This window comes from Pezoporus flaviventris, unplaced genomic scaffold (assembly GCF_033815535.1).
Source record: "Pezoporus flaviventris isolate CSIRO_AGI_PZ_B2104156 unplaced genomic scaffold, CSIRO_AGI_Pfla_v1 ptg000023l, whole genome shotgun sequence".
In the NCBI taxonomy this organism is placed as follows: domain Eukaryota; kingdom Metazoa; phylum Chordata; class Aves; order Psittaciformes; family Psittacidae; genus Pezoporus; species Pezoporus flaviventris.
Genome location: NW_026892571.1, coordinates 6,433,925 through 6,458,167, shown reverse-complemented (window position 1 = coordinate 6,458,167; position 24,243 = coordinate 6,433,925). Strand labels below are relative to the sequence as shown.

General features: G+C 55.2%; 3 protein-coding genes across 6 annotated transcripts; all 3 read right to left on the bottom strand.

The window, feature by feature from the left end:
* Positions 1–774: 774 nt before the first annotated feature.
* On the bottom strand, positions 775–4,202 carry DND1 (DND microRNA-mediated repression inhibitor 1). Of its 3 annotated transcripts, XM_061456538.1 has the most exons (5): positions 4,063–4,202; positions 2,935–3,191; positions 2,366–2,827; positions 1,299–1,694; positions 778–1,075 (listed from the first exon to the last, which is right to left on the bottom strand). In XM_061456538.1, exons 1-5 carry the CDS (start codon positions 4,140–4,142, stop codon positions 1,059–1,061), a joined length of 1,212 nt encoding a protein of 403 aa, XP_061312522.1. In that variant the 5' UTR covers positions 4,143–4,202; the 3' UTR covers positions 778–1,058. The 3 variants fall into 3 exon arrangements, with proteins under 3 accessions (XP_061312521.1, XP_061312522.1, XP_061312523.1); XM_061456537.1 differs by having other exon boundaries at positions 775–1,694; XM_061456539.1 differs by having other exon boundaries at positions 779–1,694; positions 2,935–3,052.
* Positions 4,203–4,554: 352 nt separating this feature from the next.
* Positions 4,555–18,481, bottom strand: LOC133270917 (histidine--tRNA ligase, cytoplasmic). The gene is made up of 13 exons (XM_061456534.1): positions 18,359–18,481; positions 17,502–17,591; positions 15,339–15,458; positions 15,094–15,189; positions 14,227–14,352; positions 10,311–10,418; positions 8,757–8,855; positions 8,286–8,379; positions 8,050–8,177; positions 7,725–7,967; positions 6,721–6,837; positions 5,940–6,086; positions 4,555–5,047 (listed from the first exon to the last, which is right to left on the bottom strand). The coding sequence occupies exons 1-13, from the start codon at positions 18,434–18,436 to the stop codon at positions 4,988–4,990; spliced, it is 1,506 nt and encodes a 501-aa protein (XP_061312518.1). The 5' UTR covers positions 18,437–18,481; the 3' UTR covers positions 4,555–4,987.
* A 135-nt stretch (positions 18,482–18,616) lies between these two features.
* Positions 18,617–24,202, bottom strand: LOC133270918 (histidine--tRNA ligase, cytoplasmic-like). 2 transcript variants are annotated; one of them, XR_009743961.1, is made up of 12 exons: positions 24,017–24,202; positions 23,811–23,930; positions 23,364–23,459; positions 22,193–22,318; positions 21,949–22,056; positions 21,689–21,787; positions 21,290–21,383; positions 21,054–21,181; positions 20,729–20,971; positions 19,843–19,959; positions 19,447–19,589; positions 18,617–19,202 (listed from the first exon to the last, which is right to left on the bottom strand). XR_009743961.1 is itself a non-coding variant. In XM_061456535.1 (12 exons), exons 1-12 carry the CDS (start codon positions 24,185–24,187, stop codon positions 19,146–19,148), a joined length of 1,506 nt encoding a protein of 501 aa, XP_061312519.1. In that variant the 5' UTR covers positions 24,188–24,202; the 3' UTR covers positions 18,622–19,145. The 2 variants fall into 2 exon arrangements, 1 of the variants encoding a protein (XP_061312519.1); XM_061456535.1 differs by having other exon boundaries at positions 18,622–19,202; positions 19,447–19,593.
* Between the last annotated feature and the right edge of the window lie 41 nt (positions 24,203–24,243).

The following is a 24,243-nucleotide window of genomic DNA, read 5'->3' as shown; positions in this document are numbered from 1 at the left end:
CTGAGCTCCATGAGCAACATCGCAAAGCTCTGGGAGGTTGCTGGGGCACTATTAAAAGGCAGTGGTTCACCACTGTTGAGCACAGAATGGCTGCTGAAGGACATCTGAAGGCACTTCAGAGTCCCCTAGTGCTGTACTATAAGGCATCTGGGCAGCACAGAAAAGCACATGGAGTTTCCTTAAGTGCACCAGAAGACACTTGGGAGCATACTGAACCCAGAAAGATCCTTGGAAGGCTCTAGAGGCTAACAGCAACGCACCTGGGTGCTCAGCACAGGAGATGGGACTGGCAGAGTTCTGTACTTGGAGGCACCCAGGTATGCCCTGAAATGCACTTGGAAGCCACCAGTGCTCACCATCAATCAGTTGCAGACCTCATCCCTCCTGCAGCTAAAGGCAGGCTTTCTTGGGGGGAGCAAAGGACCGAGATGGTGCCGGACAGGCAAGGAGGTGGGAACAGAACAGGACGGGACACAGCAGTGCTTTGCAGGCTACTTTAATCCCAGTGAACAGTGCAGCCGGACCTCCCGGTCCTGAGGAATCATTCATAGACAGCCGGGCCCCGAGGCTGCTTCCCTGCAAAGCAGACGGCCCTGCACAGCTCCAGACACTGCAGCACTGCCTGCCTACACCAGCTCCACCAGCACAAGAACAGCCCCCACGGGCTGCTCCTCAGGCACCAGACACAAAGGAGACGGGGCCCCACCGAGCCCAGACAGCCCTAGTGTCCGGCGGCTCCAAGCAGCCACTGCTTCTCCCAGGGCCCCTCCACCACAGCACGGCAACGCAAACCAACTGAAAAGAAGCCAAACTGGGCCGGATTAAAACAACCCCAAAAACAGAACCATCCCCAAGGGCTGGCCAGGGACAGAGCAGCAGCCATGCACCAGGCCAGCAGCTCCGTCCTCAGCACCAGCTCTCAAACCAAACCAAACCAAACCCAAAGGAACTCAAAACAGAGCTGGAACAGGACTCTGTCCCAGCAGGGCTCACTCGCCGCTCCGGCAGCACCGGGGCTGGTGGCTCAGGTTCAGCTCATGGCACGGGCAGAGCGCTGCCTACGTCAGCCGGCACCCTGCAGCGGGGAGGGAAGCGTCAGGCTTTGAGCAGCATCCCAAAACCCTCCTCCCTTTGCATCTTCTGCTTCCAACCAGGAATCCCACCCAGGGCTGAGAGACATCAGGGTCACATCTATTCGATGGGGGATCTGACCCTGCTTGTGTCCCCCAGAGCTCCACACTCCCAAGAGATGCTCCAAGGCTTTTGGAGGTTGGCACAGGTACCGCACACGGACTCACCCAGCATCCGCAGAACCTGCAGCGCCACCGCAACTTTCGCCTCCTCATGGCCACTCCTGCCTGGCCCGTCCTGCACCCATGTGAACCCCATGAAGGGCATGGGGCACCCCGGGATCACCACCTGGCACCAGAACCGCAACCACCCATTGGGGTTGGCCTGGACGCACTTGGTGAGGAACAAGGGGGGCCCCAGGTACTGGCTCCGGCACAGGGTGTTGAGGTGCTCCAGCGCATTGTGCAGCACCGGAGATGGGGGAGCCTGCTTGGCGAGCCGCGGGTGCTTGGCCCTCTGTACCCGGCTGGGCGATGGCTTCTCCTCCGGTGACTGCAGCTTCTGCTTCAGGTCAGGGTTCAGCCAGTCCACCCTTATCTCTGCCCCACCGAGCCTCATGTTCCCTAGGACAGACGAGCAGCAGCTGCCAGGGGATGCTCAAGCACCAGCAGCCCAGTATCTCCCCATCCCACGCCACCCTGTCCCCCAGTATCTGGCACAGTGACTCCAAGGGTGGTTTGCTGCTGACCCACAGTCCATGAACCACACAAAACCCTTTCCCCTGCCTCTACATCCCCTCATGCAGCTGCAGGGCAGTTGCTCCTCAATCTCCTTTGGCTACCGAGGCGGGTTCAGAGCTCCAAAGCTCAGATGATAGGGTCAGCCTTTAGGAACAAGATGCAGAGACATGAAAGCCAAGTGTTTCTCAACTGGGGCAGAAGTGGATACACATCAGGGCTTTAGAGATTCTGGCTGGATGTCTGTGAAATGTGTCCCAGGGTTGTGCGATCAAGGGATGAGGCAATGAGGAGTAGGGAACCTCCATAACAAGGGTAACTTGGTTAAAGCTCTGGATGCCCTGGACTTGTACTGGTGATGCTGCTGCTCTGAGCAGGCAGCTGAAGACCTCCAGCAGTCCCTCTACCCCACCTCCCCAGTGAGGACAGCTGACCTCCCACGGGACACAGGGACAGAACACGGGATATCTTCACCTCACAGCTGAGCTCCGAGGTGGAATCAGCCCTTAGAGACACCAGGAAGAGCATCCCAAGCATCCCCCCAGCCTCCCATGTACCTTCCATGAGAGTTTTCTTGGCCATGGCAGCAGCGTGGTGTGAGCTGAACTTGAGCAGGGCGAGCTGCGCACGCTGCCGGCCGGGGCTGGGGTGCAGGGTGACGCTGAGGATGCCCGCGGTGACACGCTGCAGCACGGCCTCCAGCTCCCGCCGGCTCACCGAGCCTGCCAGCCCGTCCACGCTGAGCTCGCACTTCTCCGTGCTCCGGCACACCACGATGGCGCAGCCCTCCCGCACGCTGAAGTTGTTGAGGGCGGCGATGGCCTCCTTGGCTGCGCGCTGGGTGCTGTACTTGGCGTACGCGAAGCCGCGGTTGAGCCCGCTGAAGGTCATCATGAGGCGGAACTCGTAGAGCGTCCCCACGCTCTGGAAGAGCGGGATCAGGATGTTCTCGTACATGTCCTGCGGCAGCTTCCCGATGAACACCTCTGTGCCTGCTGGAGGGGGGTCGCCCACCCAGCCTGCAGGCACACAATGGGCACATACGAGTGACAGACAGCTCGCCACCGGGCACCCTACGTGCTGTGCTCCCAGGGCACTACAGCACTGAGATGCTCTGCTCACGTACCTGGGGGTGGGCCACCATATCGCCGCTGCCCGTTGATCTGCACTAGGTTGATGCCCGTTTCTTTTGCCCAGGTAAGCAGGGCTTTCTTATTGGCCCGGTTGATGCTGTTGGTCCATGTCTGAAGAAGAAAACGATGGAGTTTGTATGGGCAAAGAGTTTCCAACCTCCCAACAACTGGGGGTATCCCAAGCCAGTGGAGCAACTGCAAGGCCCAGCACCAGCCAGCATGTAGAGGAGCAAATGGTGAAGCCCTTTGCCTTAAGGAATCGAGAAGAGCCTCTTGACAATGCACACCCAAAGCTCTACCCTACCCATTGTCCAAGCCTGCTCCACAGGGTGAAGTCCAGCAACACAAGGCCAGGTTGGAGGGGGCTTGGAGCAACCTGCTCTAGTGGAAGGTGTCCCCATAGCAGGGGGCTGGAACTGGATGAGCTTTATGGTCCCTTCCAACCCAAACCAGTCTGGGATTCTACGACACCTGCAGCTGCCTTGCATCTGCCTGAGAGCCAAGACCAGTGAGCAGTTGACTGCACAGCCATGAGGTGACCCATCACAGACAAGCCAGGACCCCAACACAGCCAACCCTCTTCTACCAGACCCTCCTCTGCCTTCTGAGGGCATCAAGCATGGTCTGGAGACACCAGTATCACAAAGCTTCAGCTCATTAACCACTGCAAAGTCTCATCGGGGCTTCTGAAACTGCTTGCTGAGTGGGATTAACCCGAGCTCAGGCTACAACATACTCTGGCCGCCCCTCCACCTCCTGCATCTCCAGCTGCAGCCCCAAGGTGGCACCTTCCTATCTGCAAGGGGTTTTGTCTTCCCTGCGGCCAGAAAACACCTTTGGGCGGGGACCCATCTAAGGGGAATCTCTGCTGAACGGGCGCAGGATGCTCGGCCACAACCCCGGGGCAGGGTCCCCGCTCTTCCGCTCCCGGCAGGTTCCGGGGAGCGGCAGGACCTGGCTCTGCCCCGGCGGAGCCCACCCGAGCCCGCAGCCCCCGGGCAGGCGCTACCAGGGCTTTACCGTCACCCCCGAGGGGCAGCCCCAGCTCACGGCGGGTGGGATGGGACCAGGCTCGGGGCCGGCGCCGGGATTCCCCGCCGGAACCCCCCAACGATGCCCACCTCGATCTCCATCGCCGCCGCTCCTCTTGCTCCTCCTCGCCGCCCTGGACCAGGCTCTGGAAGGTTCCAGCACCGCCCATCGGCCTCGCACCGCCCCGGGCGGGGACCCGACTGCAGTGCCCGCCCCTCCCGGCCGCAGCGACCCCTCCGCAAGCTCTGCTCCCGCTGCTTTGCCACGCCTGGAACCCGCGGAGGCGAGAAGTAACGTGGTGCGGGCATGGAGCTGGGCGAGATGTGGGACAGCATCGAAGGGAAGCTGGGGATGAGGGGTCCCCGAGTCACCCCAGGAACCCGTTTCACCCGTGGGGAGCCCAGCTCCTGGCTGGTGGGAGCTCTGCTCTGCACACGGTGCAGTGGTGGGAGCCAGAGGCAAGGAAGAACGAAGGCGGTTGAAGAAGCATCCACCGTGACATTTAAACCCCAGCTCCTGCTCAGCGAGGCAGGGGAGCAAATCCCTGCCCCTGGCAGGAAGTAGGGACAAGCAGCACAGAATGGGAGAGACAGGTTTATTATTTCTGGAAGCAGTGCCTTTACATGTTGCTCGAGATAAGGTCACCTCCCTGCAGCCAGAGCAGAGGGACGGGGCAGGATGTTGATTCAAAGTGACAGGAACAAGAAGCTGCAGCCAAGCCCCTGGGGTCTGCTGACAGCACAGGGCTCCACGTGTCACCACGGGACTCCACAGCCACCACAGCATTTGCCAGAGCTACTCAAAAACATCCAGCAACATACCCAAGGGCCAGGGCATGTCATAGTAGTCAGTACGGCCTCTCTGCTCCCAATGGGAAAGGGAGGGCATGAGACAAGAATAAATAGTGTCCAAAGGCCCCCCTGCCCCTGTTGCTCCGTGGGCTAGTGAAGGTATTTACAGGAGGAAATCTGTCAGCCAGAATCCAACAAACGAGCAGACACATCCAGAAGGGGTTTAGGGGCAGCTCGTTCGCATCCTGATCTCTTCTACCAGGCTCTCCCGGCGAACGTTGACCTGCATGGGGAGAGCACAAAGTTGCTTCAATACAACACAAGCAGTTTGATGGATCATGACCTTCCCTGCTCCCACAGGGATGGCTGGCACTGTACTGTGGCCCTATGGTCACACCATGATGCTGTCACCAATGGCACTGCAGGGCTCAGTGGGCTGCAGCACATGTGGAGTGAATCCATCAGAGCAAGCACCTGCCTACAACCTGCCAAGCCCTCTTCTGCCCACCATCATGACAGCGATGCTCTTCCCACTCCTTCCTACTGGTTCCAAACCCAAGACCAGTGCATACATAGCACTAGTCCCATTCACTCCAAGAGGGCACCTCCTGGACCTTCAGCATTGGTCCCATGCCCTGGATGGAATGCTCAAGCAGTCATACATGGAATCACGCCTCCGTGTTCCAGGCTCCAGAACTGAGGAATGTCTGGGAGTTCAAGAAGGCCACATGATAGCAAACTGCTCCACAGCTCTAGGAAACTGTGTGGGGTGAGGAGCTGGCATGTGAGCGTTACGAAGTCCATGAAGAGACCTCTGCTTGAAAAGATCTAATGAGAAGCCACTGTATAACATCCCGAGAGCCTGTTAATAGGGTGCTTGGTGGCAAACACCAGGGCATGTGCTCCTCACAAAGGCAAGATGGGCTGAGGAAACTCACCCAGCCTCCTAAAGTGCACCCACAAGTCCACCACCATCAGTCCACAGCCCTCACTTTGAGTCTGCCAGTCCCCTTTGGGCACTACACTGAAAATATGGGCCAGCAAAGCAACCTTGCAGTGTACAACCTGAGGGCACCAGTGCAGAGCATGCACAGATGGGGCAGGAAGGCCGACCTGAGCCTGGATAAAGGGTCAAGGAGCTGATCCCCCTCACACCAACCTGCCCTGGGCCTCACCTCCTCCCTGGTTGCCACCATCCGCAGCTTGACGACTCCATCCTTGAGCTCCTGCTCGCCCACAATGGCAACAAGAGGGATGCCGGTGTCCTCACAGTACTGCAGCTGGTTCAGCAGCTTGGGGTTCTTCTTGTAGAGCACTTCTGCCTGCAAGAGAACCAGAGAATAGCACCATAATTTGTGGACCTGTTTGAGTCTAGAGGAGGCCATGGCGATGCTGTGAGGGCTGGAGCAGCTCTGCTCTGGAGCCAGACTGAGAGAGCTGGGCTGGGTCAGTCTGGACAAGAGAAGGCTCCTGAAGGGGAGACCTTAGAGCAGCTCCAGTGCCTAAAGGGGCTACAGGAAACCTGGAGAGGGGCTTTGGACAAGGGCCTGTAGGAACAGGACAAGGGGAATGGCAGAAAACAGCCCAGGCTCCTCCCTGGCCCCACTTTCCCCTTGTAAGGCTCCACTTTTTTTGGTTTGTTTTTGGGAGCAGCATGGTATTCCAGCCATGGCCACACAGCAGGGGCTGGAGCAAGCTGCCTGCTTTGGGAATATGCCTTGAGATAACAGATACAGAGCAGCCCCTACAGTGTTACAGGGCTACTAAGTCATGCTGCCCAGCCCTTCCTGAACACCTGATTTAAGACACCAAGAAGAGGCAGGCTCCATTCAGGAAGCCCATCTGCTGCCCACCTTCTCCCTGTGACTCCTTCCTCCCAAAGCAAAGCCAGATCTGGTCCATCCCCAGCACAGGGTGGACCAAGCAGCTCCTGACTTTGCCATCACCTAGTCATACCTTGATTCCAGCATCCCACAGCTCAGCAATGAGCTTCAGCCGCTCTTCCAGGAGCTTCTTTTGGGCAGAGGCCACCAGCACCTGTGTCTCTGTTGTCCTGATCTTCTCCTCAGAGGCCTAGGGCAGGGACAAGACTCAAAAGATGCCCTGGACATACAGAGGTATCTGAGACCCTTTGAGCAGAACAGGTCACCACCCCAGACCCATCAATTCAGCAAAGAGGATCAGGCTCATTGAGTAGCATAAACTCAGGGAGACCCTACAGACCCCATCCTGGAGCAGAACCTCATTTTTTGTTATCATTCCATGATGGGAATGTAACACAACCTCCCTCCTGCACTTCAGGTGCACACAGACTGGAGGATGTGCTGAGAATGAGCAGTTTCCTTGCCTGCTTCTGCATAGGAGCTGCTCCTCCAAGCTCGAGGGCCTCCTAGAGACTTGCTCCAAGTAGCTCAGGAGCAGCACAGCTGGGAAACCCCAGACCAGCTAAGCTGGTGACTATGGGTTAGATCAACAGGAGCAAGCTGAGATGCTGCAGTGCTGTCAGGAACTGGCTGCTCCCAAGGCAGATGCTGGATACTCAAAGTGGCATTTTCCTGCTGCTGCTTTTGCTGAAGGAGCAAGCCTTGAAAAGGTCACCGGCAGAGGAACAAACCTGTCCAGGGCTGGAGGTGGTGGGGGAAGAATTCAGTTTTCACTTAGAAAACCTGGTTGTGTTCGGCTTCCAGGAGAGAACTCTCCACAACAGGCTTCTGGGGGAGGTAAATGTGCAGCAGTGTTCTGGGATCCTACAAAGACCCATTTAACAGCCAAGCCAGAGAAAACTGGAGCTTATGTCTTGGTTCTGACTCCTGCTTCAGAGCCCATTAGGGGCCTGGCTGGCTTCTTCAAAGACTGCAGCAAGAAAGACTCACTTCAGCACCTGCTGGACTAGGGGTACGTGGGAAAGATGTAAATCTTTGCTCCTTCTCTATTCTTAGTTGAGTAGTAAAGACACCAACCTCCACTCTCTGCTCCAGAATGGAGAAGATCCGCTCTATCCCAATGCTGACCCCCACGCAGGGCACCTTCCGTCCCTTGGGATCAAACATCCCCACCAGCCCATCGTAGCGGCCGCCTCCAGCCACGCTCCCGACGCTCACGGGCTCCTCCACGTGCTCATTCTCCTGCTGCAGCAGCACAGCCTCGAAGATCACCCCTGTGTAATAGTCCAGGCCCCGCGCCAGGCTCAGGTCAAAGGAGATCTGCAGGGCACAAGGGAAACCCCATCACTGCCTGCACTCAGGGGGCCTGGGCTGTGCCCCTCCTGCCCCTGCCCCTCCTCACCTTTTCTGTGATGCCAAACAGGGTCAGGTACTCAAAGAGCAGCTTCATGTCCCCCAGCCCCTCCTTGGCCAGCTTGTTCTGGGACAGCTTTGGGTCCTGGAGCAGCCGCTCGATCAGCTCCAGGCCACCTGTGGCAATGAGACTCTGTTAACAGGGTTAACAGCACCCCTGTGTCCCCAGCCCTCCCTGCCTTGCCTGGAGGAGCAAAGCCAAGGGCTTGACCCCCCAGTGCTCACCGTGAAGCTGGACGTACTCCCCGATGTGATCCGCAGCCTCGGGGGAGAGCCCCTTCTCCCCCACCATCTCGCTCCTCACTTCTTCCCATGGCACCTGTGAAGGGAGAGAAGAGCATCAGCCACAGCTCCAAGGATGTGGTCTCCTGGGGAAGCTCTCTGGTGATCCTGCCTGATGCAGGTGAACAGACATATCTCCCCTCAACAGATCTTTATATGGCAGAACCCCATCAGTGTGCTTAAGAGGTCATACTTCCACTTCTTGTACCTGTCTGTCTGGTTGCACCCCACCCCTGCAGTCAGCAAAACTGCCAAAAAACCTGAAGCCCCAGGACAAATGCTCTGGGTTTGATTTCTGGCCAGAACCAAACATTCAAGCCAGTTCTCCTGGCGCATGTTGAGAGCAGCCCAGGGGCACAGAGCCCCACTGCCACTCCAGCAGCAGCACGTGGAGCCCATGGCTCCATCCCATACCTTGTCCAGTTTGTCCACACTGGAGCAGATCGTTCGGAACTTGCTGTCCGGGACACCACAAACTGCAAACATCCCATCAAGGATGCGCCGATCATTGACCTGGGAGAGAGGGAGCAAATCATCCACTGTAACTCAGATGCTTCAGCTGGGTCCAGTTTCTCTCCTCTGTTTTCAAGTGTGGAAGAGAAACCAGCAGATCTCTGCCAAGATTTTTTCATGTTTGGAATTTCTCTTCCCCATTCCCAGGGAGCAGAGCTGCCTCTCTGCCCACAGCTGACCGCTGCCAACCCTGGCCAGGGCTATCACATTCTCCTTCTACAGCCATACAGACCTCCACTCAACAGAGAAGAAAATCCAGTGCTGCCTATGAGTCCTCTCACGTGGACAGAAACAGGCCACGGAGATGAATTCAGTGTTATCCTGCTCTCTCAGTGTAAGAACAAAGGGACATCTGATCGTGTTAAAACCTCGCTAAGGAATTTTTTCTTGATAGTATAGTGAATTCCAGAGTTTAATTATGCTCAGTAATAGCAGGTAATTGAGGCCAGAGGCTCAGCTGGATTCAACATTTCCATGGTTACTGAGAACCTCTACAATTAAATTAGAGAGAAACAAAGATTGCTCAGGAGTCTGTAATCCTCCACCATCAACATGAACCAGACAGTGCCTCATGGAAGACAAGAACAGCAGCAGGCAGGTTATTCTGCTGTCCCCATTGCAGGGGTGCCTCCTCAAAGGCCACATCCTCTTTCACCACTACCCAAACACACAGCAGCTGGACAGGCAGCTCCTCTGCACAGCTCTTAGCTCATCCCACACAGGTTCAAGAGCAGGTAACTGCCTCCCTACCCAGTGGGGACTGCACAGAGGAGCACAACACCCAGCCCACACTGCTCATCTCCCCTGTGGAGCCCAGCAAAAACCCAGCTCTGGATCCCTCTCAAAGATCCCACCAGCCTCCTGCACATCACACACTCCTTCCCATCACTCTCCTACTGCTGTACAACCTTCTCCATCCTGCCTGACCTGCACACCCAGCACCATTTGCTGCCACACCAAGATAATGGAGGTGCTTTGAAGCAAATGGCTTCACCTACAGCAGGGGATGACTTCTGGAAAACAGCTCAGCCCCAGAATGAACTTGGTGGGAAGGCAGGAACCTGCAAAGAACACACAGCACACACTGAGCAGATGTCCCTACTAAGGGGACACCGGGAGCTGGGACAAGGATCCTTGGCCAGAGCCTATGTTTTACTGCAGGCAGTGAACATGACAGTTACCCTGTTGGCTCCTGGACATTTTGCAGGGGACTGTGATTAGTGCTAAAGAGAGCTCTGCTACTGCAGCCTCAGGAAACCTCCCTGCATTCCCAGCTGAAGGCAAGTTTGAGCTGAGGTCCAGACTTTCAGCATATGCAGGTGAGGCAGAGGTGGGATGAGCTTCTGGATCAGGGTTTAGTAGGCTTTAAGAGTGGGAACAGGTACTGCTGCATTAAGCAGAAGAACAGTGACCTCTGCTTCCCACTGTGACACAGAGAAACCTGCTGAGTCTCACCTTGACGAGGAAGTCTCCGAGCTGCAGGTCACTCAGGATCTCGTGCACGATCTTCAGGCACTCGGCATCAGGAATCATGGGGTCAAACTGCCCAGCGATGTCAAAGTCCTGGGAACAGGAAAGGCAGTGAGCAACTCAGCACTACTGCTGTGGCTGCAGCAATACAGCTTCAGCTCTTCTGTTAACAGCAGTTTGCTTACAAAAGGCAACAGAAATGGGGTGTAAGGGAGCACTGGCTTTCACTGATAGGATCCAGAAGGAACAGGATGTGGGTTAATGATCCTTTTTCACTAAGGGTAGTGATGCTCTTGTGTCCATAGCATTGAAAAAGAGTTTGCACACTGTGTCATAGACAGTGGAGACAGCTTCATAGAATCCCAGACTGGTTTGGGTTGGAAGGGACCTTAAAGCTCATCCAGTTCCAACCCCCTGCCACGGGCAGGGACACCTTCCACTAGAGCAGCTTGCTCCAAGCCCCTGTGTTCAACCTGGCCTTGAACACTGACAGGGATGGGGCAGCCACAGCTTCTCTGGGCACCCTGTGCCAGCGCCTCAGCACCCTCACAGGGAAGAGCTTCTGCCTAAGAGCTCATCTCAATCTCCCCTCTGGCAGGTTAAAGCCATTCCCCCTGTCCTGTCCCTACAGGCCCTTGTCCAAAGCTCCTCTCCAGGTTTCCTGTAGCCCCTTTAGGCACTGGAGCTGCTCTAAGGTCTCCCCTTCAGGAGCCTTCTGTTTTCAAGGCTGAACCAGCCCAGCTCTCTCAGCCTGGCTCCAGAGCAGAGCTGCTCCAGTACTCTCCAGTTTGCAAGGAACCGTTCTGCTTCTCCCTGCTTTCTGCTTCTGGACACGTGTGACCTGCTCCTTGCCTCTGGCACAGCAGTTTACACAGCGTGTGATATAGTGAAACAGAGATCCTTGCAAAAACAACAGAAAGGAGACAGCAGAGCAATCAGCAGCAGTAAATAAATAGAACAAAGGAACCAGGAAAGGGAGAGAACTAATTATTTGGTATGACCTAAATGCAAAATGTGTCATTGTGATTCTCAGGATGTTCTTTTTTTAATACACATGCCAGTCAAGTTAATGACCAGGGAAGAAGACGAGAGAAGGGATCTTGAGGCAAAACCCAAAGTTTCAACTGCCAAGACAGAAAAAGAGATCATAAAGCCCAAGTGGTCTCCACCAAACTCCCCGATGAAACAGCACATAGAGCTAAAGCCCAACAGCAAGGTGTGTGCATAGCCTGTGACTGGAAAATTGCATAAACATCAATGTTCTGAGAGAAACCACAGAAGCAACAAGAGACCTTCTATTTGACTCCCTTTCATGAATCCCAAAATGCAATGTCTTCAATGAGATTTTGAGTACAAGAACAGTTTTCATTAAGTCAGTGAATTTCCGTATGGTTCTACCAAGTTTCCAAAAGAAATCAGGGCAATGGAGGAGGAAACAGCACACTGGTTAGTCCCCGAGCAGCTGAGTGCAGGAAAGGCTGATGCAATCCCTGTGGAAGTTGGGCAAGGGCTGGTTTAGTCAGGGAAGTGCCACTACCAGTGTATGTGACACAGGTGAAATGAATTACAGACCAGTCAGTCTCACCTCTGTGCCTGGCAAAATCTTGGAGCAGATTCTCCTGGAAGGCATGCTAAGGCACATGAGAAACAACAAGGTGCTTGGTGACAGCCAGCATGGCTTCACTAAGGGGAAATCCTGCCTGACCAATTTGATGGCCTTCTATGATGGGGCTACAGAACTGATGGACAGGGGTAGAGCAGCTGATGGCATCTACCTGGACTTGTGCAAAGCGTTCGACACTGTTCCACACAACATCCTTGTCTCTAAATTGGAGACATCAATTTGATGGATGGACCACTCGGTGGATAAACAACTGGCTGGATGGCCGCACACAAAGAGTTGTGGTCAATGGCTCAATGTCCAGCTGGAGACCAGTAACGAGTGGTGTCCCTCAGGGATCACTGTTGGGACTGATCTTGTTCAACATCTTCATCGCTGACGTGGACAGTGGGATTGAGTGCGCCCTCAGCAAGTTTGCCGATGACACCAAGCTGTGTGGTTCGGTTGATGCACTGGAGGGAAGGAATGCCATCCAGAGGGACCTGGACACACTTGTGAGGTGGGCGGATGCCAACCTCATGAAGTTTAACCATGCCAAGTGCAAGGTCCTACACCTGGGTGGGAGCAATCCCAGGCACAGCTACAGGTTGGGCAGAGAAGAGATTCAGAGCAGCCCTGTGGAGAAGGACTTGGGGGTGTTGGTTGATGAGAAAATGAGCATGAGCCGGCTTCAGTGTGCGCTTGCAGCCCAGAAACCAACCGTATCCTGGGCTGCATCAAAAGGAGCGTGACCAGCAGGTCGAAGGAGGTGATCCTGCCCCTCTACTCTGCTCTTGTGAGACCTCCCCTGGAGTATTGTGTGCAGTTCTGGTGTCCTCAACATAAAAAGGACATGGAACTGTTGGAACAAGTCCAGAGAAGGGCCATGAGGATGATCAGGGGACTGGAGCACCTCCTGTATGAAGACAGGCTGAGGAAGTTGGGGCTGTTCAGCCTGGAGAAGGATGTGTGGAGACCTCATAGCAGCCTTCCAGTATCTGAAGGGGGCCTATAGGGATGCTGGGGATGGACTCTTCATTAGGGACTGCAGTGACAGTACAAGGGGTAACGGGTTAAAACTTAAACAGGGGAAGTTTAGATTGGATATGAGAAAATTCTTTCCTGTTAGGGTGGTGAGGCACTGCAATAGGTTGCCCAGGGAGGTTGTGAATGCTCCATCCCTGGCAGCATTCAAGACCAGGCTGGACAAAGCCTTGGGTGAGATGATTTAGTGTGAGGTGTCCCTGCCCATGGCAGGGGGGTTAGAACTAGATGATCTTAAGGTCCTTTCCAACCCTAACTATTCTATGATTCTATTCTATGATTCTATGACACTGAAAAACCCAGCCAAGGGCTGCAGAATTCTGTTTAGGAAAAGATGCAGAAACTTCTTTTCTAGGCTGAGCAAAGAAGGGAAGCATCTCCATGGAGAGAAGGTAAGAGATGATTTATGTGGCCTAAAGAGGGGAAGATTTCAGATAAACAGTCTCAAATGTTTATCTGGGACAGGAAGAATCCATATCAAGGGATGACAGTTTATTTCTCCTTGTGCCAGTGCAGCTCTATCAAATACAAGGAAATTTAGCCTGGATATTGAGGACTATTTCTAGCTATGCTAGAAGTGAGATCTTGGAGCAGTCTTTCAGGTGAGAGTGGTCTGGAAAGGGGAATTCACCAAGCTGGAGCTGGAAGGTATCCACAGGGTACAATGTAACAGGAATTCTCAAACAGGAATCTGTTTGCAATATGAGGCCCTGGGAACTGCTAGTACAGTGGAACAAATCCATTCCTTGAGGCTACCACAGTTGTCTGAGAAAGCCACAAAGGAAATTGCTTTCTTACCTGTTCTGTAATTTGGCCTCTGGGTTTTTCCCTTCCTTTGAAATACAAATTGACTAAGCAGGGGATTGAAGTAGCACATGCTAAACTGAGGTCCTAGCCTCGTTCCTGTGTGCTGCTACACACCCAGGAGTTCAAATACTGCTGGATCAGAAGGAAACTTTTCCCCTCCACCAGGCTGGCAAGAACTGTGGGATGGAGCAAGGAGCTGCTCTGAAGCAGGCTGACACCTGGGGCACCTAGGAGCTGTGTTACACAGGCCCTCATACACCAGCACACTGTCACAGCCATCCTCACTCTGCCACTCTCAAGCTGTTTTTCAGACCCATAAGGGCACATTAAAGAGCAGATGAGTGGATTCTCCTGAGCTTTAGACAGCAGGTAACCCAGCCTTTGGTGCTGGGTCCCCACAAGCACTGCCCAGCCTCACTCAGCAGTGTCCCTGTCAGTGGCCAAACTCACACACTGGTAGAACTCCCGGTAGCGGCCCCTGGTCATGGCTGGGTTGTCCCTCCTGTAGACCTTGGCGATGTGATAGCGCTTGATGTTGGTGATCTTGTTCATGGCCAGATAGCGAGCGAAGGGCACCTGGGATGGTTAGGTTAAGGACTGGAACAGAGAGGGATCACCCCACCCAGTTATCAGTCACAGGCAGTGCTGGGTGCTCACTATCTCCCCAACACCCAGCACAGTGCGTGGCACACACCCTGGGACAAAGCAACTGCTGAGAGATGGATTTTCCATAGCTCCTAAGGTCTCCACAACTGCCCAAGACATGGCCTGCACATGCTGCCGTTAATCATAGAATCAGTGTGGTTTGTATTGGAAGGGACCTTAAAGCTCACCCAGTTCCAACCCCCTGCCACGGGCAGGGACACCTTCCACTAGAGCAGTTTGCTCCAAGCCCCTGTGTCCAACCTGGCCTTGAGCACTGCCAGGGATGGGGCAGCCACAGCTTCTCTGGGCACCCTGTGCCAGTGCCTCAGCACCCTCACAAGGAAGAATTTCTGCCTAAGAGTTCATCTCAATCTCCCCTCTGGCAGGTTAAAGCCATTCCCTTTGTCTTGTCCCTACAAGCCCTTTTCCAAAGCTCCTCTCCAGGTTTCCTTGTACCCCTTCAGGCACTGGAAGCTTTACTTCATTGAAGAAACATAAATAACTGGACAAGGTTGCTGCACCCACTGAATCACACTGCCTGCTCAGGCTCTCCCTGTCAGGATGGGGTCAGAACAAAAAGACCATCTCCTCCCCTACCCACTGGACAGCACGGCCCCAAAAGGAGGGCAGCAAAGGTGATGAGCCCCCTCAGCATTGGCTATGGCAGGATACTGTCAGGTCGTAGCGCAGGGACAGCAGCTCTCCTCCTTGATCTTTCAGATCATAGATGAGCTTCGAGTCTTCACCGTATTTCCCTGTCAATGTCTCCTACAACAAAAGGACACATGAACAAACAGCATCTTCAGTGACAGGGAAGACACCTGGAGATGGAAGAATAAAACTCAGCCCTCAACACACCACAGGCTTTTAACTGCAGGATCCTCATCAGCTCTGCAACCTGCTGTGTCCTCACTCACCTTCAGCTCAAACACTGGTGTATCAATGACTTCTGCTCCATGGCGCTTGAAGCAGGAGATGATTGCATTGAAGACCCTCTCACGAATGGCCATTTGCTTGGGGCTGTAGTCCCGTGTGCCCTGGGGTGAAAGAAGGCAAAGGAGAGCAAAAGACACACTGGGTTAGAGGCAGGTAGTGGAGACAGACTTAAGAGGCAATATGGATATGCTATCATAGTGCTAATAAAACCAGACAGATCAGGTCCAGACACCGGATGTCAGGAGAAATGGTAAAAAGCAGCATTAAAAACTACTGGAAAACATCAGGATGCAGCTCAGAAACAACCTGCTAGGGTCTGCAGAGCTTAATCTAAGTCAGGACTTTCATGTTGCAGGAAATAAAGGAGCTAACACAGATCCAACTGTCAGAGGCTTCAATGCTTTGGAGTGTGACAGTACAACTCGAATCTGCCCACAGCTCTGAATCCAATGTCAGCAAGACCCCTGCAAAACCAGCCACATCAAGAGGTGGAATCAGAGGAAAGGCACATTTTGGAGCCATGGAACAACTCCACAGCTTCCAAACACACAGAGAAATCATCTGTTCAAAGTGTGATGTCTGTGAAATACCCATCTGCTGTTCACTGGGATGTGCTCCCTTTTAATTCCTTCACTGTTCGGAGTCACTGCATTATTTCAGTGACAACCTTTAGGCTCTCAGCAACACACAGATCACTGTTAACTAACCAGACCTCCCACTTGCATCTTCCAGGAGCTGGGAGTCAGGCAGGAGGAAGCAGCGAGCAGGCGCTTCCGCACACCCCACCTGCAGGTCGTACAGCGAAGAGCAGCCTCCAGCCGTACACTGACGTGGCTGAGGCAGGTGGAAACCCAAACCAGGCTTCCCGGGCACTCACAGAGCTGTAAAATCCTCTCACATCTTTAAATGTAAAATACCCTTCCAGGCCTCACACCCGTTACATTTACCAATACAAAGGAAATGGACAAAGAAGACAGTTTTGAGACATTTAAGTCAGTGGCATTAAACTGATTGGTTTGTCAATAAAATTCCTGTCTCCACATGGACACAGTTGATCTCTGGTCAGCTGCTAGTGATGAAAACATTCAGGCTACAAACAATTTCAGGATAAACTGCACTATGGACACTATTCTCAGGGGCCTGCAGACTGAAGAGCTACCCCTGAAGGAAGGGTCCTTCTGCAAGAGGACACCAATGTCAGCAGCTGGTAAATGGGATTACCCACCCTCGCTAAGGCAAGACCAAAAGCCACGAGACCTTTCATGCTCCCCCCATTTCAACAAGTGTTGACCATTCCTGGCAAGCACCGCCAGGGTTTATGCTTTGCAGATCCCCCACAACAAGCCTTACACCAGCAGAGCTGTATGCTGCAGCACCCCATGCTCACCCAGTCCAGCAGCAGCTCCATCCACTGTCTGCATTAACAGGGAACAGGACCAGCTTAAGGATCCTTGATCCAGGAGTGCCAAAGCCTGCAGGTACTCATGTGGTCATAGAATCCCAGACTGGTTTGGGTTGGAAGGGACCTTAAAGCTCATCCAGTTCCAGCCCTCCTGCCGCAGGCAGGGACACCTTCCACTAGAGCAGCTTGCTCCAAGCCCCTGTGTCCAACCTGGCCTTGAACACTGCCAGGGATGGGGCAGCCACAGCTTCTCTGGGCACCCTGTGCCAGTGCCTCAGCACCCTCACAGGGAAGAGCTTCTGCCTAAGAGCTCATCTCAATCTCCCCTCTGGCAGGTTAAAGCCATTCCTGCTTTTCCTGTCCCTACAGGCCCCTGTAGTAGGGTCAGTGCTACAAGAGCTGAAGAGTCCTAACCTTTAAACTCATCAGGCAATGCAGTGTCATAACCTTATTTCAGTGCAATCCCAGCAGATACGAGACCTCTCACACTGGGCAGCTACAATAACATGGCCAAAGGGGAATTAAGTTTTCTGACCACACCAGCTAGTGGTTGGCTTGTCACAGAAGCACCAGAAAGTCTTTACATTATTAGGGTCTCTCGGGTTATTTTCAACCCTCTCTCCCTTGCTGCTAAAAGGGAACAGAAATGAGAGCACAGTCAGGCCAGCCTGTGCTGAGGTTTTGCACACACAGATGTGGGGGAGATTGTGCACACAGAGAGGTGTGTGCTGGGGGAAGTTACCTTTGGGGTCTTGAGTACAAACTTGTGCTTCCCTTCATCTCCTCCCAGCTGGGCCTTCATCTCCAGCAGCTTTGCCACCTCCTTTGCAATCTGGAAAGGGAGCAAGGAGGGAACTGAGGGTAAACCCACCTGCCAGGCCCAGCCCGCAGGCCTCCCCCAGTACCTTCAGCCTCGGCATTCCCAGTATACCCAGACTCCCTAACATCAATACATGCACTAATCCCAGTCTCCTACAGCAATCAGAGGGGCACTCCCTGCTCCTCTCCAGGACTCCCCACTTCTGCTACAAGCCCCCCAGTCTCAGCACCCCCAACATCCCCACCAGTCTCTGCCTTCCACGACCTCCATTACCCTCAACATCCACCCCCCAAGTGCCCCTACCTCCCATCTCACCAGCTCCTGCTACATCCACCCCAGCATCAGCAGTCTCCAGCATCCTCCTCCCAATCCTGACACCCTAAGCCTCTCTTTCTTCAGCCTAACACCAGCATCACCACTTCCCACTCCCAGCTCTCTCCAGGTCCTCAGTCCCTCTGCTCTCCATCCCAGACCAGTACTCCCACACCCCTTTCCCCATTGCCACCACATCCAGCCCAGCAACACCTACACCAGTACTGCCAGTTCCCTCAGCACCTGAGCTCAGCAACCACACCCCAGTCACAGCAGCCCCCTCTCCAGCCAGCACCAGTACCCCCAGCTCCCCAGAAACCTCCATTCCCCATCCCAGCACCCCCCGTCCGCTCCGGCTTCCTGCTCCCAGTCACACCACTCTCCAGCCATACTGGTCCTCCCCCATCCCCACAGCAACCCCCGAGAACCGTCAGCCGCTCCATGCCCCGCGCCGGGACCGGCCGCACCTCGTCGGCATCGGCCTTATCGTGCTTGAGGCGCCGCACCACCTCGGCCTGCGCCCGCACCGCCGCATCCTCCGCCATTGCCGGCCCGCGCCTGCGCGCCGTGCCCGATGCGCCACTGCGCCTGCGCAAAGCTGCGCCCTCCCTTGCCGCCCGCGCAGTGCCGCGCCCGCGCGTTGCCATAGCAGCGGGGCCGCGCCTCAGGAACCACTCTGGAGCGGCTGCGGTTTGGGTCAGGTTTAATGTATAAAACACAGGGCTCCAGCACGCCCGACCCCGGCCGGAGCCTGCCCCAGCGCCAGGCCGAGTCCCGCCCCGAGTCTGTGCTCCCCACAGGTCGGGGCTGGCCGCTGCAGCCCTCAGTGGGCAGGAGGTGGCTTCCACAGCCACCCGCTCCCTGTATCCTGAGCCTCCGTGCTCGCACTGCACCACAACCCCACACGCAGTGCAGAGCTCAGCCCCATCCTGCTGCAGCTGCACCACATCCATCTGTGCCCCTGGCACCACCGTCACTGCAGTCACAGGCACGGCAACAGCAGGAACCCCCAGTCTTGACGCATCTTTCAGAGCGGTTAACCACAAGGTTAAGCTGGCGACTGCACTGTCTGTAACCTTTAAAGCCCACTTGCTCCTTTCCAAGCAGACAGCCCATGTTGACACTGCATTAGCCCAGGCAGGTGAGGCTTAGGATGGTAAATATCGACCAGTCTTCAGCAGGAAGTAAGTGCTAAGGGTGCTGAGGGTTCCAGTTGTACAGCAGCTCAGGCAAGCAGCTCTGACCTGAAGAGTCCTAAGGCTCCAGCCTTCTTCTGATCTCATCAACAAGCTTTTCTCTTTGGATATCAACCTAAAAAGCAAAGGGGGAGGAGGAGGTAGCAGCAATGGACCCTTGAGCAGAGCACGGTTTAATCTGGCCCCAAAGACTTGCTGTGACCAAAGCAGTTTGTGACCAGTTTTCTGGAGTAGTCACCCAACAGATCTGTGCTGCAGCTCCCCAAGGTAACATCACCGAGGGAAAACACAGAGCCCTTCAGCAACCTCTGCATTTTGGAAGCACTTTTGGAAGCAGGTATAAAAAAAGGCATTCTCACCTCCACTCTTGTTGCAACATCTCGCAGCTTGACGACTCCATCTGTCAGCTCCCGCTCCCCTACAATGGCAGCAAGGGGGATTCCCGTGTCCTCACAATACCGCAGCTGCTTCAGCAGTTTAGGATCCTTCTTGTACAGCATCTCTGCCTAGCACAAAGCGGAAAAGGTGATCATTAACACAGAATTTCCTCTGACGGGTTTTGGGAGCAAAACAGCCAGCATCAACACCTGCAGCAAGCAGTTGCCTTTAGTGCTCTCAGCAGTTCCTACCTCCTAGATCTCAGACAGAGATCTTGAAAAGACACAACTAATGGAGTTGATCTTGCTGTGCTACAGCTCCCTTCAGGCTCTCCCTCTCTCACCCATACCAGTGCCAAGCCCAAGTCCTTACTTTACCTTGATCCCTGCACCCCACAGCTCAGAGATGAGCTTCAGTCTTGCAGCAAGTAAGTGTTTGTGAGGTGTAGCCACCAGCACTTGTGTCTCTGTTGTTCGAACCTTCTCCCCGGAAGCCTGCAGGAACAGACACTCGTGGCAGTGACTGGTTCCAAGGGAACCTACAGCTCACAACAGAAGCTCATCTCACCTTATTTCAGACTCTGACTTAGCTCCCCAAAACAAGTAAAAGCCAACCATCACCACTCGGTGGATGTTACTAAGCTAGGCTGACCTTCCACAGCAAAGAGAGCACACAGGTAAAGCAACCTGGGCACATTTAATGAGTCCCCCAGAGAAGCTGCATCATGATACACTATTTCAATCAGGTGCTGCTGTTCCTGTGGGACTTTGGTTTTCCTCCCTCCCTCCCAGAAGGGACCTGGCCAGCTTTCTAATGTTGCCTTTGATTCTTCAGGCACAAACACATTGCCCCAGCTTCATTTGCTGTGAATCACAACTCAGAACTGAACACATAGTGATGAATTTGGGGCTCATTAAAGAGTGCTACAGCTGCTACTGAATTCCTCATAATCCCCAGGACAGAAAAGTTCACAGGCAAGAGACAAGAGCAAAGTGACTGGAGCACAAAGTTTGGAGCCAGGACCAGAGCTCAGGGCTCATCTCTCATGCTTCCAGGGCATCTGCTATGAAATGCAGCCCACACCTGCATCCTACTGGGCTGCAGAACAGGGCTCTATCTTCTGTGCATAGACATTCAGGCATGAGATGAGCCACCCTGGCCCCTAAAATACTTTCCTCTTGAACACAGTTGAGCTGTAAAGCTCCATAATAAACAAGAGCTGGCTTCCTAGAGCCTTCCTCCAGGCACTGCTGCAGCACCAACCTTCATTCTCTGCTCCAGAATGGAGAAGATCCGCTCTATCCCAATGCTGACCCCCACGCAGGGCACCTTCCGTCCCTTGGGATCAAACATCCCCACCAGCCCATCGTAGCGGCCGCCTCCAGCCACGCTCCCGACGCTCACGGGCTCCTCCACGTGCTCATTCTCCTGCTGCAGCAGCACAGCCTCGAAGATCACCCCTGTGTAATAGTCCAGGCCCCGCGCCAGGCTCAGGTCAAAGGAGATCTGCAGGGCACAAGGGAAACCCCATCACTGCCTGCACTCAGGGGGGCTGGGCTGTGCCCCTCCCGCCCCTGCCCCTCCTCACCTTTCCTGTGATGCCAAACAGGGTCAGGTACTCAAAGAGCAGCTTCATGTCCCCCAGCCCCTCCTTGGCCAGCTTGTTCTGGGACAGCTTTGGGTCCTGGAGCAGCTGCTCGATCAGCTCCAGGCCACCTGTGGCAATGAGACTCTGTTAACAAGGTTAACAGCACCCCTGTGTCCCCAGCCCTCCCTGCCTTGCCTGGAGGAGCAAAGCCAAGGGCTTGACCCCCCAGTGCTCACCGTGAAGCTGGACGTACTCCCCGATGTGATCCGCAGCCTCAGGGGAGAGCCCCTTCTCCCCCACCATCTCGCTCCTCACTTCTTCCCATGGCACCTGTGAAGGGAGAGAACAGCCATTCCTGCAGGCTCTCATCAGTCAGTCTCCACCAGCCTATGTATTCACCACACATGCAGAACAGCAGTCAGGCCAGCAGGCCAGCAGTCAGCTCTCTGATCCACATCTCCCACAGGAACTGCTAACAGAAACCACTGGGACACCAAGTTTTTCTCAGTGATGCCCAAGAGTTCCCCAAATCCTTCAGAGACACCAACAGCTGAGCTGCTGTGAGCTTCTGCATGATAAAACCTGCCCTGACACTGCCTAGCCCAAGACATGCACCCTGTGAGCCCAGCTCTCACCTTGTCCAGCTTGTCCACAGTACAACACGTTGTTATAAACTTGCTCTCTGGGATGCCACAGACAGCAAAAATCCCATTCAAAATCCTCCTGTCATTGACCTGGAATGGGAGAGGGACACTCAGCTCCAGGAGATCCACCACCATTCCTTCCTGTCCCAGAGCTACAGGAAACTGCAGCCACTGGGTGTTCCCTGTTGCCTTTTCAATCCCCTGGGAAGAGAAGGCCCAGAGGTATGGAAAGCCCTCGGCTTTGAGCTCGCCTTGATGAGGAAGTCCCCGAGCTGCAGGTCACTCAGGATCTCATGCACGATTTTCAGGCACTCGGCATCAGGAATCATGGGGTCAAACTGCCCAGCAATGTCAAAGTCCTGGGGGCAGAAGAAGCAGCAGAGGCTCCTGGCACAGCTGAGGTGCTTTGGCTCTGCAAACTACATCCCACAGCTGCTGATGGTGAGCCAAAACCCACACCAGAACTTCCTGAGCAGTGACCACTACAACACTCACGCACTGGTAGAACTCCCGGTAGCGGCCCCGAGTGGTGGCTGGGTTGTCTCTCCTGTAGACCTTGGCAATGTGGTAGCGCTTCATGTTGGTGATCTTGTTCATTGCCAGATAGCGAGCAAAGGGCACCTGGGGGGCTAAGGAGTTAAGGACAAGAATGAGATGATCCCTTGAACTGCAGAAAGCTGAACCTTAAAGTTACTCATCTCCCCTTTGCAGCTGCTCTCTGCTCTCCAAGTAGTTCATCAGCCTGGGCTAATGATGAGATGATGAACCATGCTGAGCTCCTCCAACACCAGGACAACTCCACTGACCTTCTTCTGAACCACAGCATGTGAACACCTTGCAGACACAGACCTTTGGTAAGTCACCTCACAGAATCACAGACTGGTTTGCCCTGGAAGGGACCTTAAAGCTCATCCACTTCCAATCCCCTGCCATGGGACACCTTCCACTAGAGCAGCTTGCTCCAAGCCTCATCCAACCTGGCCTTGAACACTACCAGGGATGGGGCAGCCACAGCTTCTCTGGGCACCCTGTGCCAGCGCTTCAGCACTCTCACAGGGAAGAGCTTCTGCCTAAGAGCTCATCTCAGTCTCCCCTCTCGCAGATTAAAGCCATTCCCCTTGGCCTGTCCCTACAGGCCCTTGTCCAAAGCCCCTCTCCAGGTTTCCTGCAGCCCCTTTAGGCACTGGAGCTGCTCTAAGGTCTGCCCTTCAGGAGCCTTCTCTTCTGCAGCTGACCCAGCCCAGGTCTCTCAGCCTGGCTCCAGAGCAGAGCTGCTCCAGCCCTCACAGCATCTTCTTGGCCTCCTCTGGATTCGTTCCAACAGCTCCAAGTCCCTCTTGTGCTGTTGCCCCAGAGCTGATCAGTCCTCTTGCCTCAGAGAGAACTCAAGGTACAGCACAGACACAATGCTTTTTGGTGAAGGTAGGGAAGGCACTGGGGATATCCCAGCAGCAAACCCTGCTGCTCCCTCAGAACCACTGCTGAGGCACTGGGCAGGTAGGTTGGGCAGGACAGGAGGAAAAGGAGGTTTGTGTCACCCTGCTGGGACCTGTGGGCAGGGCAAGGGCAACCCAAGAACACCAGGGTGGCAGCAGCCCCAGGGTGGCAGCAGCCCCAGGGTGCCACCCCCCCCCCCGGTGAGAACAAGGTGCAGAGAGCAGGATACAGTCAGGTCGTAGCGCAGGGCCAGCAGCTCCCCTCCCTGGTCCTGCAGCTCATAGATGAGCTTCGCTTCCTCCCCGTACTTCCCCATCAGCGTCTCCTGTAGGGAGGCAAGGGGGTGGTAAGGGACCAGGATGGGAGACAGACCCAGAACCCGGTTCCCCATGCTCCACAGCTCAAGCAGAGATTGGGGAGGACATCCCTGCCTTCAGCTCCCTCTGACCTGGGGCACAAGTGGGCCCTCATCCGCATTCCCCGTTCCCCAGTAGTGACCCCAGAGAGTCTGTCACGGCTGCCCCCCGCCCAGTATGTCCGAAAAGGGGGGGATCTCCCCACGCTGCCCGAATTTGCCCTCTCAGCCCCGGGGAAGCAGGGTGTTCCTCAGTGCTACAAGAGGGGACCCCACAGCCGGGTTCCCGAGAAGCAAAAGGGGTTCCCGCAGCCGCCTCACCCGCAGCTCTAGCACGGGGGTGTCGATGGCGGCCGCGCCGTGCCGCTTGAAGCAGGTCACCACGGCGGCGAGCAGCCGGTCACGGAGCGCCGTGTGCGCAGGGGGGTGGTCGCGAGTGCCCTGGCCAGGGACGGAGAGCGGCCGTCAGCGGCGGGGACAAGGAAGAACAACTCCCGGTAACCGCAGGACCCGCTCCCCACGATTACCTTGGGTGTCTTCAGAACCGGGCGCCACCCGCCACCGGCCGAACCCGCGGCCGCCCGCCAAGGCGGGAGCCCGCCGTACCCGAGCAGCCATGCCCGGACCTGGCTGACCCGGGGCGCGATGGGGCCCACGGGTAGCAGCCACCCGGCGACGAGCGGCACCAGCCGCAGCATGGCCGGTCCCGAGGAGACCGGAAGCAGCGGAGCCACGTGATCTCTCAGCGGCCCTG

Bases quoted from the DNA above. Each gene is read 5' to 3' on its own strand.
- DND1 (XM_061456537.1), bottom strand. From the start codon at position 4,142: ATGGGCGGTGCTGGAACCTTCCAGAGCCTGGTCCAGGGCGGCGAGGAG. The intron at 2,828-2,934 runs GTACGTGAGCAG...GTGTGCCTGCAG, and splicing joins ATATGGTGGCCCACCCCCAG to GCTGGGTGGGCGACCCCCCT. The intron at 1,695-2,365 runs GTACATGGGAGG...CGTCTGTCCTAG, and splicing joins CAAGAAAACTCTCATGGAAG to GGAACATGAGGCTCGGTGGG.
- LOC133270917 (XM_061456534.1), bottom strand. From the start codon at position 18,436: ATGGCGGAGGATGCGGCGGTGCGGGCGCAGGCCGAGGTGGTGCGGCGC. The intron at 8,856-10,310 runs GTGAGACTCAGC...CCTCTCTCCCAG, and splicing joins TCGGAGACTTCCTCGTCAAG to GTCAATGATCGGCGCATCCT. The intron at 7,968-8,049 runs GTGAGGAGGGGC...TGTGCCCTGCAG, and splicing joins TGTTTGGCATCACAGAAAAG to ATCTCCTTTGACCTGAGCCT.
- LOC133270918 (XM_061456535.1), bottom strand. From the start codon at position 24,187: ATGCTGCGGCTGGTGCCGCTCGTCGCCGGGTGGCTGCTACCCGTGGGC. The intron at 23,931-24,016 runs GTAATCGTGGGG...GTCCCTGGCCAG, and splicing joins CGGTTCTGAAGACACCCAAG to GGCACTCGCGACCACCCCCC. The intron at 21,182-21,289 runs GTGAGCACTGGG...TCATTGCCACAG, and splicing joins GGAGTACGTCCAGCTTCACG to GTGGCCTGGAGCTGATCGAG.